The sequence below is a fragment of the Condylura cristata genome, unplaced genomic scaffold (assembly GCF_000260355.1).
Source record: "Condylura cristata isolate star-nosed mole 26May11 unplaced genomic scaffold, ConCri1.0 scaffold00004, whole genome shotgun sequence".
NCBI lineage: Eukaryota > Metazoa > Chordata > Mammalia > Eulipotyphla > Talpidae > Condylura > Condylura cristata.
In genome coordinates this window covers 16522699-16538351 of record NW_004567105.1, presented here as the reverse complement: position 1 = coordinate 16538351, position 15653 = coordinate 16522699, and the positions used below count along the sequence as shown (strand labels likewise).

At 37.6% G+C, this 15653-nt stretch overlaps 1 protein-coding gene across 1 annotated transcript in view; it reads right to left on the bottom strand.

Annotated features, from left to right (window-relative positions):
* UBE2N (ubiquitin-conjugating enzyme E2N) overlaps positions 1-15653 on the bottom strand; it is a 35705-nt gene that overhangs the window by 1911 nt on the left and 18141 nt on the right. The window contains exons 2-3 of the mRNA XM_004675813.1: positions 1037-1283; positions 706-846 (exon numbers count right to left, since the gene is read on the bottom strand). Coding sequence (XP_004675870.1) covers positions 706-846; positions 1037-1283 — 388 coding nt within the window. The remainder of the gene's footprint in view (positions 1-705; positions 847-1036; positions 1284-15653) is intronic.

Genomic DNA, 15653 nt, shown 5'->3' with positions numbered 1-15653 from the left:
AAGACAGTACAATGAAATTCTAAGTTCTATAAAATTTAACAGCATGAACTGTCTCGATGCATAATGCTCCCACTAATTCTGTTAAAATCTGTAGCAGGAAATTTAATGATTCTCATTCTTCGAAACATAAGCTGATATATACTTTTATAGAAATGATTATGAAAACATCTCAAAGGAGTTCAAAGGTTTACCATTATTTTACACATTATTAGATGAATGGGAGGCAGCCCATATTCGTTAATCAAGTATAGGTTACACAATAGCCTAAAATCCGTCAAGCATAGGTTGTATAGATTTCAGGTAACAGCATTAGCTGAGATAGAATATGTTTTATTGAGAGAGGGATTTACATACAACAAAAGCAAGATCTCAATTACTCCTGATACATACTTTCCTTTTTTGTTAAGACTTTTTAAAAATAATGTAATAGTTTATTTTTACATCATTCTGTGCCTTTTTCCATCTCAGTTGTAATCCCCGTGGACTTCCTACCACCAATTCACACGTGTGCCATCACCCTAATAGTCCAGTGCACTCCCCCTCGCCCCCCATTTTTGAGTCCATTCTCCACTCCACCCCTGTAAAATATCTCTGGTATATAGTTGTTCATTATTTTTTGTTAAGACTTTTTAAACGTTTTTATAAAAATAGCACAAATTTGTTTTTAAAGAGGAAGCGGAACATAAGCAAATGAATATTGAGTACCTGTTTCTATGGCTTGGGCTTCGTTGGTCTTCCACTGCTCCGCTACATCATTTGCTAATGGATCGTCTGGATTGGGAGCACTTAACAAAGCCTGGATCGATAGCAGAACTGTGCGGATCTGCAGTGCTGGAGACCACTTATCTATGAAGGCAACAGGCCCAGAATGATAAAGTATAAAAAACAGCCTACAAGTGTTGCATTTCCCTCCCTCACATTTCCCTCAGAGGTGTTTCTATAAGACAAGATTACAATGCTCAGATTCTCAACATGGAATGCTTAAGAAAAAGAGGAGGAATCTTAATAGCACATAGTGACAAAGATTAACACTTACCTTTCAAAATATCTAAACATATTCTTCCCAACTTGTCTACATTAGGATGATAAATTTTGGTCATGAAACGTACTTTAGGGGCTGCCATTGGGTATTCTTCTGGAAGGAATAGTTCAAGTTTAAAAGTCCCTCCCTCAAAGGGGGAATCCTGTGGGCCAGCAATGACCACATGAAAATAACGGGCGTTGCTTTCATCTGGTTCTGCTTTAATGCCGGGAACTGGTTCCGCCAGCAAACGCTGGGTTTCCTACAACAGAAAAGCATAATACATTTGTGAAACAATGTCATTTTGTTAAAACACTAAGTAAAATTATAAATTTCATCTCCTGGAATTGGACTTTCTTAATGGGTTTTTATTCAGCTGAAAAATGCAAAGCTCAAAGACCAGGCCCTTTAAATAATCACAATCAGCTAAGTGCAACTACAGCCAAATATTGATGATTTATACCTATTCTAGGCATAAATATCTACAAGTGGCATGATAAAATAAGGATAATAAAATTGATTTTATTTACAACAAAAGCACTTTATACTCATATTAAAGAAAAAATGATAGAAGGCAGGTAGGGAAAAAGGAACACAAGAATTAGCACCCCAGTAAATCAACTTGCTATTTAAGCTCTTCTATATCAAGCAGTTTAGAAAGTAAAATTATCAATAATTCTTAAATTCACTGAAAATCACACCTCTGAAAAATATAATGGCACGAGGGATAAATTGACAATGAATCAATTTATCAGTTGTGTCCAATCAAGCCCTTACCACTAACCTGTTTGTGGAGGTTCCAAGGTTCCAATGTTTATGGAAGCACCAGTGCTTCATCTTTGTCTTACTTGACCCCAAAGCAGCTGGTGTGCCTTCCTTAAAAGGCATCATCCAGTTTCCTGTAACTACACTCTCTCACTTTCTTCCTCCTTGGCCTGGCAGTAGTCTCCTTGCTAGTTCCTACTTGCCCAGGCCCAGGCCTCTTGTCTACACACCTCCACAGTAATCTCATTTAGTCCAGTGAATTTAAATACTAAATACACTCTGGGGCATCCCTGGTGGTATAGGGGTTAAAGTTTCAGTGCTATCAAGCTTATCACCGGCTAGCCACTGAGGCCTGGGGTTGTCAGTGAATTTCACTGCCTGTTCTGCTCCTGACTTGCTGTCTCTGGTGAGTCAGTTCTCTCTCCCCTCCTTCTCCCTGCCTGTCCCCTCTCCAACTCCCCCCAACCCCCCCACACACACACCCCTCTGGCCTACACTCCAGTTCTTGTATGCATAAAGAAATAAAAATAAATGTTTAAAACAAATAAATGTACTCTGTATATGCTGAAGCCTCCCTAAATTCATCACTTTACCCCCAACCCTGACCACTTTGTTCCTGTCAAAGTAATTTTTCTGTATTCCTCGATCTATGAGACATATTTCTACCTCAGGGCTTTGCTTTGGCTCCTTTCCCCAAACTTCTATATGGCTCTCTCCCTTAGTTCCTAAAACCTTTATTCAATTTTGTTTCCAATTTTGTTTGTGTCGGGCACAATAGTAGATGTTCAACAAATATTTATTGAATTATGAATCTATATGATGTTATAAAAAACAAGAACTTTAAGAATTTCATCTTTACCATCATTAAAGCACTGTTATTCAGAGTAGGATGTGTACAAGAAGAAAACAAAAGGATACACTGAGGTTTGGAAAGGAATAATTATCTAATATAAGTAATTATAAATAATATATTTATAAACTGTAAATTATCTTTAATCAGAAAAATGTTACTATTCAATATAAAAACTGATAGTAATATGCATAAGTGTATATATTAGCAATACATGTTCAACATTTTAGCAGCACTGTGTTGGTCAATAAAGTTTAGAAAACTGCTATATAAGCTTTTAGGTATGAAAAACTTTTAGGTATGAAAATATATATTTACACTGCCTTAAGAAAAATTATACACCTCACACCATTTAGTCTATAGTCTATAGCACATACATACTAAAGTAAGATCGTCAGCACAGTCATGTTCTGAAATAGTCCTAAGATGAAGATACAAAATCAAATACTTCCCCCAAAATGTATTAAACTAATAGCCATGTAAATTCCTTTAACACTTTGGGGTTAGTTTTTGTCATGTTTTAATAGAGGCAGTGCAAGAGGACAAATAAGAAACTTCGACTCCTCTTACCTTTTCATCCTTACTATCTTTACTTTTATCTCTAAATTGGTGAAGACCAACCTCTTTTGTCCTAATTACATTTTCATTGTTGCTCATGAGAACATTCAGATCTAAAAATGTTTTTATTTTGAAGCTAAAGAATTTCGCTATGAGGTGTTTACAGCATTTCAGAATGAGAAATGTACTGAAAAGTAATATTCCCTGAATTTTGACCTCACCTCACCTCCCCTATCCTCCTTTTCCTGTGCCCCAGGTCTTCATATTTTTAGAAAGCCATAAAGAGGGAGGGGGGAGGGAGAGAAAGCTGGGGTCCAACAGCTACAAATATACACCCTAGTTACTACACAAAATAGTAGCAGCTCTATCCAAGCTATAAAAAGCTTACAGAAGGGCCTCCTGGATCATATCCCAAAACAGCTGCACAACCACTCTTAGTGAGCTAGATAATGCATTTTCTTATTCTTCAGTTCATCCTCAAAATCAATCTTTCTAAAGAATGTACATGTTAAACTTATCCTCACCTTATCAACTGTAATTTAATCAGGACATTCTAGAAAAAGCCTCTAGGTGTAGAAACCTTTTTGAAATAATTTTTACATGCTCTTGAGTTCTAATGGGTTTTGATACAATGAACAAATGCTAACTGTCCACACTGTGCTGATTTCCAAAACAAACTCAGAGGTAAAAAATAAAAGTCAAACTGAACAAGTCTCAGACACTAGCATGTGAAGTCCTATAGTCACAGAAGTTCGTGTCAAATTTTTTTCCCTACAAAAGCAAAATCTGGGTAGGAAATAAAATCCTTCCTGCTACCACTAACATGGTTACCGATAAAACACTTTCTAGTTTTATCTTTTCGACTACTCTTTGGCAAACAGAAAAGGAAAGTGTGATTTCTTCAAATACAGAAGTAAAATAGGTTCAAATCCCTACAGTACTACTTAAATGCTTTTGAGCAGGTACCGTAAACTGTGCGGATTTTGTTTCCTCATCTGTACAGTTCATACTATTCTCAATAGAGTTGCTCTGAAAACAATGTAACATTGTAAAGATTGAAGATATCCTCTAAGGCCATAGTCATATAGTCAACTCAAAAGGAATATAGGGATCTACATGGCAAGGAAACTCATTTCACAGAATGTATAACAGTCAAGTTAAATTATATTCTTAAAAGAGCCATTGGGATTTAAGCAAATCCCAAAATTATTCTAAAGTAAACTATAACATTTAACATTCTTTGAACGTACCTATCAACCAGGACTTTCCCCATTTTTAACAATCTTCTGTGCTCACTACCAAGCAAGCTAAGTATATATACACTCTGTGAAGTAATGATTAAACTGTATTCAGTAACATTTAAATAATAAACAGTATTCTTAGTAAAAGAAAGGTAATTTGTATGTGAGAAAAGTTAGTACAACTATTAACTATCTATACACATATATACTTATCTTAATACATCATATCTACAGCAATTAGTTTTTCCCTACTCAGAATCCTCTCTGAAATACAAAATTGCAGGTAATAACTAATAATGCCAGTATGGATTCTTTAGCTCATCCTCCCAAGAGCTGTCTATCTGGTTATACTCAAGTCTCCTTAGTTTTGCTATCTCAAAAATGATGAAATTGACAGATGCCTCAAAGATGTCAACTCCAGCTATACCAACCCTTTATATATCTTTAAGTGTTTCTGAAATATTAACAGAGTTCCCTTTTCTTTATTAGTAAAAAAGCAAACATCAATTCTTTTTCAAAATGCTACCAATAAAATCTGAATGGCATGCCCAAACCCATTTTATCCAAGAACTATGTGGTTTTCACTATACAATTTTGTTTAACACAGTGAATGTCAGGAATGTATCTCTCATTGGCCTAACTGTATGTATTCTAACTGGGATCAGAAATACAACTGAAGTTGTGCTCAGTGTTCTTACTATAAATCCTGGCAGCTAAAGGTAGGCCATGTCAAAAATGTTCAAGGAATGCTTTTCTTCTTAACAGTGCTAATGCTATTCATTCCACATACGTAACTAAATTTTCTAGTAGTCATATTAAAATGTAAAAAGAAACAGGTAAATTAATTTAATTTTTTAATTTAACTCAACTAATACATTTCAGCATGAACTCAATATAAAAATCATTCAAGTTTTACTTTTTTTTCCATACTAACTCTTCAAAATCCAGCATGTAATGACACTGATAGCTATTCAAAATAGTAACATTTCAACTGTTGGACAGCCGTGTGAGGCCAGTACCAACTACATGGGATGTTGAAACACCAAACAAACCTGCTATAAAGTTATTTATAAGTCGTACAGAATAACCTAACTTATTTTATAATGTGAATAATATCTGATACAGAAACTTCACAACATCGTTATGTTCCCCTTTTAGAATTCTATACAAAATTCGTGAAATATCTGGAATCACTGACAGAAATATTGGTGTTCGCCAAGCCCCAAGATATGATCTTTACAGTCTACACCACCCCCTAGTGGACAAAGAAATAACTACTTACTTTGATTCCTTTTCCTTTGCAAATGAGAAACTCCTCATTCAGTTATTCATTTTATCCTAATTTGCTAAGTTTTTAAAAGACTGCTTGTCAAGTCAGATGAGAACACGAATTCTCAAAGCATACTCCTTTCCTCCCCACTTCTGCCCATATACCTAAACCTCAAGATTTTCTTAGGGGACAGATTTAGGGAGGGAATAGTAGAGGAGGCTATTTCAAGGGCTCTAAATATTAAGGTCTAAAGCTGAGAACATTTTCAGTTTAAGATTACCCTTTATTGAAAATCTTTATTTCCAGCTAGACTGATAACAGAAAAAGCATTCTGTATTCCACAGTATAATCTGCAAGAGGTGGGATGAAAAAATCTGGGATGGAAATCCTTAAAAATCTTTTTCCCCAAGACCAGATCAATACCTCTGTAAATTCAGTGAAAAAGAATGGAAACTTGGGATTCAGACAGGTACTTCTAAAAGGTCAAATATATCTGACCAAATTGTTTCTTAAAATCCAAATTAATCTGAAAATCCCCTGTGCATTGCCCACTATTTCTCTACTATTATTAGCAGATGACTGTTGGTTTTCCTTCTCAGATCTTAAACTATCTGAAGACAGGAATTCCAGCTAACATATATAGCAAATGCTAAATACATGCTTGTTTAATGAACTAATTTAGTGCACAGGGCTAGGTACCACACAAAACTGATGAGGATTACTATACCTGCTGTGTTAGTGACTTTCATCCTCAGGAGTAACATTTAAGATTATTCTTATCACTGACAATGAACAAAAATCTTAAAACCCTAATAAACTATCCCTTCATTAAGGAAACTGTAAGACTGAATGCTATGACTTCCTTGTTTATCACTACCAATTCTTTTGTTCTAAATCACTAAATCACAGCAGGTCTGTAAACTCCATAAAGCAAGGACATCATGCAATACCAACCATTGTTGCCAAATAGGCAAAGAACCACAAATAGGTCAAGTAAAATTGAAAATTACAGACTTCATCTAGGTCTATTAGCTCATTTAATCTTCAGACCCACTTTATGAGTGAGTAAAATGAACCAACAGTTGACTACGTACAGTTAAAACCAAAGCCAGCAAGTGGTAAAGTTAAATTATTAATCCAGGCTGCTGGGCTCTCTAATCAGTCTAGCTGCAGAACATGCTACTTAATCTTAATGGTATATAGAAAGAAAATTAACAATATGAGCAGTAAAATGTCAAGTGTATGGCAGGACAGTAAATAGCACAGAAGTTAAAGAAGGGCTATCTTCATAGCCCTTATTATCACCATATTCATTTTTTAAAAGGCTTCAAAAGCTAGATAAATTTAAGCCATAATGTCATTTCTTTTGGGGGGAGGGCTGACAAGTGAAAAAGTATACAGTCTTACTCATCAAAGTAAATAAAGTAGGAAAAACCTGCTTATTGGATTGAAAACTTGGTACTTGGTATATGGTAAGCCACTGTAACCTGGAATTACCGATTACGCTGTAAACCCTTCTGCCTATCTTTGATAATGTATAAGCTATCACTCTGAAATGTTGTAACTTAGAAATATGAGTATACTAGCAATTGTTTATTCACTGTTTATTCTGTACATGGCATCATGGTATCAACCAACTAAAAGGAAGAGTAAAAAAGAGTCCCCTCCCAAGAACTTTTGAGTATAAAACATGCAAAAAGTCTTTTTTTGAAAGAGGTATTTTAGAATAGGTATGTCTAGGTCTTACAGAAGACATAGGTGTGAATCAGGGATACCATTCGAACAATGGGACTAGACTGAGGGTATGTTATGGTCTTATTTCTGAACACATTTTAAAGGTTTGTTGGAAAGATAAGAGCTTTATGTCATCTTTTTGAAAAATTTCTAAATGTTGGCATCAGAGTTCAAGACAGTGTCAACTAAACCTTCATAAAACACTCCTAAAATTCTTAGGGGTAAAAAAAAATGTTCTCTGAATACCCAGTGCTCTAACTAGCAGATTCGTGACAGCTAAGCCTTTCCAGTTTCTCTTGGTTTCTGATTTGATGGATGAAATTAATACCTCACTGCCCAGACTTTTTTTAACACAGTCTCAAAAACTTTAAAAGTAAGTCTTGGGCCCTCCCTGGTGGCGCAGCGGGTTAAAGTACTGCACTAAGAAGCTAAAGCCACTTCCGCATGAGCTCAATCCCAGCCTGCACCGGAGGTGACTACATGGCGTGGCAGACCTCTCCTCTCCTGGCCCGCCCGCTGCGCCCCTCAGCAGTGTACTTCATCTATCTGCCTGTTCTGCTCCCCGCTCTGTGTGTAGTGAATCCTCTCACCATCCCTGTACCTCTGGCCTGTACCCAGTTCTGTATCCATAAATAAATAAATCTTAAAAAAAAAAAAATCTTTAGTTATCAAAATAACGTCACTGTCCACCCTAATGAATTCTGAACTTCGTATGAGCTAAGAGTTATGCCTCAACCCAACATGAAAAGAAGATCTAGCTTAGCAACAATGATTCAGATTGCTATTGTGCCATGGTCCTTAGAACACTGTTTACAAAGACCTATCAAACAGTCCCACCCTGCAAGCTAGTATGCTGATCACTTCTATTTGTGACTTACGCAACCATTTTCCTAGATCACCAGCTAGCTACTTCAAATTTCAAACGTAGCAATCACAAGAAAATGTTAAGTGCTAAATATTCAAGAACCCATTCTTGTTTGGAAGGCCCACGCTTAAGGTTAACAGACAAGGCAGAAAAGCACAGCTGCTGAATTTTTGATGAGGCACAAATAAGAACAAGTTACAGTAGTTTAGATTTGCATTTTCAAACTCTACCACCGACATAATTTTACCCTAAACTGGCAACACTGGAAAAAAAAATTAAGTTTTCTTTCATATATTGTATATACACTCAGCAACAGAAAGCCATTGGTGGCTCCTCATCCCCACCCCCATCCCCACCCCCACCCCAGCCCCAAATAAATATCCGTTAGCAAGTCTGCCACACTCCACAACTAAAGTAGAGGATCATTTACATCATCTTTGGCCTGAATGATACCTCTGGAAATTATGCAATACAAGACCCCAAGTAATTTGGATTAAAAAATAAAAGGTTTTAGCAGTCACAAAAATTAATTTATTTGAGTCCAGTTCATGAAAAATTGATCTAGTCCAAACATGCCATCTATTTTCCTAATGTGCTTTAAAATATGTCCCACTTTCTAAATATACACAATGGAATATTACTTAGCAACAACAACAACAACAAAAAAAACACATGCCTTTTGCAGCAACATGGATGGAGCTGGAAAAGATCATGGTTAGTGAAAGGAAAAATACTGGATGGTTTCACTCATAGCAGGAGTATAAAGGACCAGGGAAGAATATAATAATAATAATGAACAACTATATACCACAGACATTTTATGGGGGTGGAATGGGATCAAAAACAGTAGGGAGGAGGGAAAGTGCACTGGACTATGGTGATGACACAAGGGTGATTTGGTGATGGGAAGCCCACGGGATTACAACTGAGATGGAAAAGGACACAAAATGATGTAAAAATAAACTATTATTTTAAAAAAAATTTCATTTTTGTACAGAAGAACTGAGAGGTTCAGGCCAGAGGTATGGGGGTAGGGGCCGGTAAGAGGACTCACCAGAGATAGTGGGCTGCAGAAGAGGGGTATGCTGTACCTTGTGTGGGTAAGCTCACTGGCAGACTGAACTCAGGCCCTGGTGGTGATAGTACTTTAACCCTAGAGCTAGTATATCAAGCAGAAACACAGGCAAAGTGGTCAAGTAAGGTCGTCAACCAGTATTGCCAGAGCTAGTATTGTCAAGTCTGGAGAACCTGGTCATAGATTCTATGATCCAACCACACACGCCATATTGAAAGATCACATCATTTTGACCTTAAGAACTGGAAAGTAGAGCTAAGCCATATAAGCCACAAAACACTGTTTTGGTCTGAAAGAAGAATTTTATGACTTTGAAAGTCAACAATTAAGAGGGAAGCAACTGACTAGATGTTACTGAATATTGTTAGAAAAGTAGGGAGGCACTCACCACCTATCTTTCTAACTATAGTAGATCCTAGAGGTCAAAGCTTGTAGCCTTATCTTTGCAGCCTTAACACTGAGCACCACTGTATGTCTCACATTCCAAACTAGTTAATTAACAGATCCAGCTCCTACTGAGTTCACCTACACAAAGGAAAGAAATACACTGAGAACTTCCAAAATGTTAGGCTTAAGGTTTTAAAAAGTAAAGATGGATGGATACATAGGTCTTTTAAAATTCCACACCCAAACCTTCACTTATACAGGCTCAAACCTTCCCTTAAAAAGACTAAACAGGGGGCCCTCCCTGGTAGAGCATGGGGTTAGGGCGCAGCACTGCAAGGTAGTTACAGGTGCTTCAGTGGGAGTTTGATTCCAACCCCAGAGGTGATCCACATGGCTGGCAGACCTCTCTTGACCCGCCTGCTGCTCCCCTCAGAAGTTTACTTCATCAATGTCTGTTCTGCTCCTCACTGTGTCTCTGGTGAAGCTTCTCACAGCCCCTGCACCTCTGGCTTGTACCCCAGTTCTACATAAATATATCTTTTCTAAAAAAGGACCAAAGTCCTGGTGGCCCAATGAGTTAAAACGCAGCACTAGGAAGCTAGCCTTACCATTTTGATCCCCAGCCAGGCAGGTGACCTGGTGCAGCAGACTTCTCCTGATATGCCCACTGTTACCCTCAGCAGCGTGTTTCAGTCAATCTGCCTGTTCTGTTCCCCACTCTGTCTCTGATGAATCCTCTCACCACCTATGGCCTATACCAGTTCTGTATGCATAAAGAAGTCTTAAAAAACTTTTTTAATAGGTTCTCACTGGTGGAACAATGGGTTAAAAGCACTACATTATGAAGCCAGTGTAGTACAAGTTTGGTCCCCTGCCAGGGAGCTGACCCACATGGTGCAGCAGACTTCTCCTGACCTGCCTGCTCCTCCCCTCAGCAGTGTATTTCAGTAGATCTGCCTGTTCTGCTCCCCACTCTGTCTCCAGTGACCAACTGAATACTAACCCCCCATGGTAGCAGGCAAAGCTTTCTTGTTTCTTTCAAGAATCATTCATTCATTCAAGAACTGGGGTATGGCGGAGTATGAGGATTCACCAGAGACAAGAGTGGGGAGCAGCAGGTGGGAGAGGAGAGGTGTGCTGAGCCATGTGCATCAGGCTTCTTGGCTGGGAATGGAACTCAAGTGGCAGTGGCTGCCTATAGCTTGACAGCACTGAGACTTTAATCCCTGCACCACCAGAGAGGCTCAGGAGTAACTTTCTTTTGCCCCATTAGTAGCTTTAGTGATTTAATAGTCACTTCCCTTAATTTTACTAATAATCACTTGTTTAATAGTGACTGGTTGACATATTAAAGATTCACAGGTAAGGTTTTTGAAATAAAACTGCTCCAGAAAACAAATAAATGTAAGATTAGAGACTTTTGCATTTCACAATTATCAATTTGGTTTTTAGAGTTAAATAATCTCAAAAAACCTAGCTGGAGTAGATAATAGCATTTTTTATTTTTTCTGTGACTTGAGATTATTTTGTACAGAGATGGAAATAACCACAGACAATTCATATTTTAATATAACTGAAGTACAAATTTACATACTGAGACAGACATAATAGAGAACCTGTGTGTAATAATAAACACCAGGTTAAAATTCATTCACTTCATGTAGGTAGGCTTAGTCTCTGAAATAATTCAACAATACATTTAAAGAATAAGGTAACAAAACTTGGGCTTTGCTAGCTGTGCATTATACATTATGTAAAACTGCATCTACCCAAAAATAACAGGCTGCAAAATCATTTTTTAAAAAAAGCTGAGTAAATTAATTTCCTTCAAGAAAGGAATTAGGTAATGGGACACTAAGGTGGGTGACATTTATCAGTGAGCATGCTTCTGCTGAATGTATAACGTACAAGTAGCAAAGCAGTTACCCAAAAAAAGAAGAAAAAATGTGTTCAAATAAAATTACTGAAGGAAAGTGAATAAACGTTAGAAAAACCTGATTTTGAAAGTGGCATTATCTCACTATTAAAGGACATTCCATAAAATTTAGAAAAGACAAAGATTTTTAAAAGTAGTATTAAGTGTGATAGAGAAAACTGGGTCTCATAATACTTGGCTGGTGGTACTACAAACCAGTCTAACCTCCAACAATCTACCTCTTGGAATTCATCCTAAGGAGAAAGTGTAGATGTGTTCAAAAGTACATGATCACATCAGTCTGCGGGGTAAAACAATTTAACACCACAGAAAAATATCCTTCTATATAAAGTAAACACACCAGTATAATACTTTGATAGTTTAATTAAGTGTCATGCTAAGATGAAATAGTATCTAAAACTGAGATAGTATTTTCACAGCTGTGTATATACATACCAAAATTCAAAGTGTACACTTAAAATGGCTACTTAACTGTACATAGTTATAAACCTTAATAAAATCAAAAGGTTAAAAAAATGCACAATGTGCATTCCTGAGTTTACTTAAGTCAGGAACTGAGCCTTAATTTCCAGACTCAGGACTCTACTCACCCCGGGCACTTGAAATTTGGAGCCAAGAGCTACATAGACTAGGCATCAGAGAATTTGAAAAGTGGGGCAAAAACAGAAGTAAATAAGTAAAAACTGGCTAAACTGATTTAAAAAAAATCACTAAGCTTGCAAAACGCTTCAATTAGTGGGTTCTTTCGTGGAAACTCTTCAAAGAGTTGAGCTGTAACAGCATGACAATCCTGGAAGCCCAGACAAAAGGAAACCCCAGCACTTAAAAGTGATAAATGGCTGAACCCTGGGCAAGACATTAAACTTTCAGAAGCTAAGGGATTGGAAAGTTACGATAAATTTAATTAGAACTTCAAGATATAGGGATCAACACTGAATCCTTAAAGCTGCCTTGGATTTTCACATCACTGTTCCATTTAATCCCGGAACCATGTCTGAAAACATTTTATAGAAACATGCACAGAAGCCTATCAAGTGCCAGAACACAAGAGCCCACTCCAGAGTCAAGGGCTCTTCTCACACTTCACAGATAGAAGGTGGAATCTTCAGCATCCAGCAGCTCTTTACACCTATGTATTCATGTAAGGTAAGTAACAATGAGATAACTAAAAAGTGTATCAGAATTAAAAACAAAATGTTTCTGGATTTGTTACATAGTATATGAGATCTGAAGACTAGGTCCTTAGAGCTGATGCAAAGACAGGTACCAAGGATAAGGGAAAAGTACTCTTAAGACCCCATTTGTCTGTCTTCCTTGGCATTTTCTCTCTCTAATCTCTAACAAATGATCTTGAAGGCACAGTTCTGATTTCCCTGATTGGATGTTGGCATGATAAAACAGAATCAAATGACTTGGGCAAAGGTATTTCTTACATTACGTAGTACTTACTCAGAAAATAACCTAACAGTCAAAAGAAGGATGGGAGTCCTTCCCAAAGCCTAATCAAAACAAAAACATTTTAAAAGACCTTATAAAATCCCTAATTCTACAGGACTAAAGTCAAGTCCTGCCACAACTCAAGGCTTCTTGCCCTCCCATCTATTCAAGCTGGGCCAGAAGATGAGGCAGCTTTCTATCTTTAAAGTCTCTAGATGGGAAAACTGGTGTGCCAGATATAGTCTCACTCATCCTTTATACCCTCTGATTCTGGAGGTGGAATGCTGCAAACCACCTTTCTTCTTTCCTAGAGACTTCCTTTTATAACTAAAGTTTGCAGGGTGCTAAAGGGAAATTACAAGAGGAGACCTGCCTCTTCCTGGTATTCCTGTCCGCTTAAGGTGCCTATGAGCATCCTGCAGCCTATTATACCATCTTCCAATCTGCAATTTACTTAACACTGAAAGACTAGCTCAATCATCCCTCTTTGCATAGAGGGCCAGACTCTTCAGAAGTCCATATTCCAAATGGGAATCCTCCCCAGTTTCTAAAATTTAACAATTTTAATCTTTCCTTCCTTCCCCCTCCCCCCACACATTAGGAGATGCAGTTTCTTCTTCCTAGAGTTAACGTCCACAACAACTCAAAAGTTCTGTTTTTTACCTCTATGTCACCTAAGTAACAACTTCGTATGTGACAGCTCTCACCTGTTCAAAACACTGCCAGAGGAAGGGCGAGCCAGCTGCCTACAAACCATCTAGTATTTACTGCCTTACTTTCCTCTTGGCCTCCACTCAGTAGAGGATACAGACTGCTGGGCAGCAGAAAGGCAGATATGCTTGTTTCTAGTTAAGAAAACGCCAGCCCTAGAGGTTGCCATGCAAGCACCTAATCCTTTACTTGAAACAGGCAAATTCACACTGACCTTTTATCCAAAACTAGAAAATAAGCAAATTCAGGACTTACAACACAGTTGACTGGTATCGGTTAGTTTCACAGAAGTCAGGAATAACCCAAATCCACCTTTTCTCACCAAGGCAGTGAATTTCAGTCTGAACAGGTAATATGCTCCAAGTAAGCTACACCCAAGTGTGAATAACCCAAACAGAATTTCATAATCTGGAAAGATTTGAGACTCCCAACCACCCTACAACCAACCATCCTACAACTTACAACTTCTCCCCAACCACTCTTCTACAGTATCCCTGATGAAAGATTTAGGGTCCAGCAATTCCACACACAGCTTAGTAATACACTTTGAAGTAACACCTTCACAAATATGGGAGTCAAGTAATCTAAAATGTAGGCTGGAAAAGTCAAGATTAAGGAAGAAGATGATATCTGGAATTGTCCCACCAGAATATAGAAATATGCTTTCTCACTTCCACTATAAAACTTTTTCAACAGAAATGTGACAAGAATTGATGGGCAAAATGGGTAATATTTTTGTTGTTCACACGTTATCACATTTTTCTTTATGCATACAGAACTGGGTTGCAGGCTAGAGGTACAAAGGCAGTGAGAGGATTCATTAGAGACAGTGGGGAGCAGAATAGGCAGATCTTCTGAAATACACTTTTGAGGGGGACAATGGGCAGGTCAGGAGTGGTCTGCTATGCCATGTGGATCATCTCCCAGGCTAGCTAGTAGTGCTGTGCTTTAACCCTTTGCAACACCAAGGAGTATCACATTTTTCAAAGCACTTGCTACCTAAAATCAGTATTAATATTTAAAAAAAGAAGAAAAGAAACAGCAGGTATTATTTTATAATTGTAAAGTGCATCTTTGGAACTGAAATACAACATGTGCTGATGCTTAAGAAGATACAGTATTTTTTTCTTAAACCATAATTGGCCTGATGATCCAATTCAAAAATTAAAGTAGCACTTTGGAGTGAAGAGGTACTTGTGTGCACCTTCTGAGAATACTAACATTGCTGTAACTTGGCTACTCATAAAAGGGAACATGTATAATTTACTTCCTTTTCATTGAGAGTAGACCTAAATATTATTGTTAATACATGCCCTATGAGACACAGCAGGTAAAAGCCTGCTAACAACCAGGATTGGGTTTCTGGCTGCCAGGGTCTGTTGCAATCTGCTACAGGAAAATTTGCTGAGACAATCCTTACAGTGAAAGAGGATGACACTGGGAGTCCTCCAACACCTTTGTTTATGGTCCCATTTGACTGATCTAGTATTAGCAAAATTAAGCAGTAGAAAACACAAGGCCAGTGTGCATGTAAACCATGAGAACATACACACACACACATACATACATACACACACACACATACATGCGCGCGCACACACACACACACACACACACACACAAGAATTTGACACAGTCAAATGCAGATGACTGCAGGGGTATTCACAAGAAAAGAAAATCTCCATGTAACACTATAGGGACATGCACACTTTAAAAATGAGAAGTAATTGAGACTGGCCCAAGGAAAATGACTTGGCCAAGGTAACAAAGTTTTGCAATCCTTTAGATAAGAATAAAAGTCAA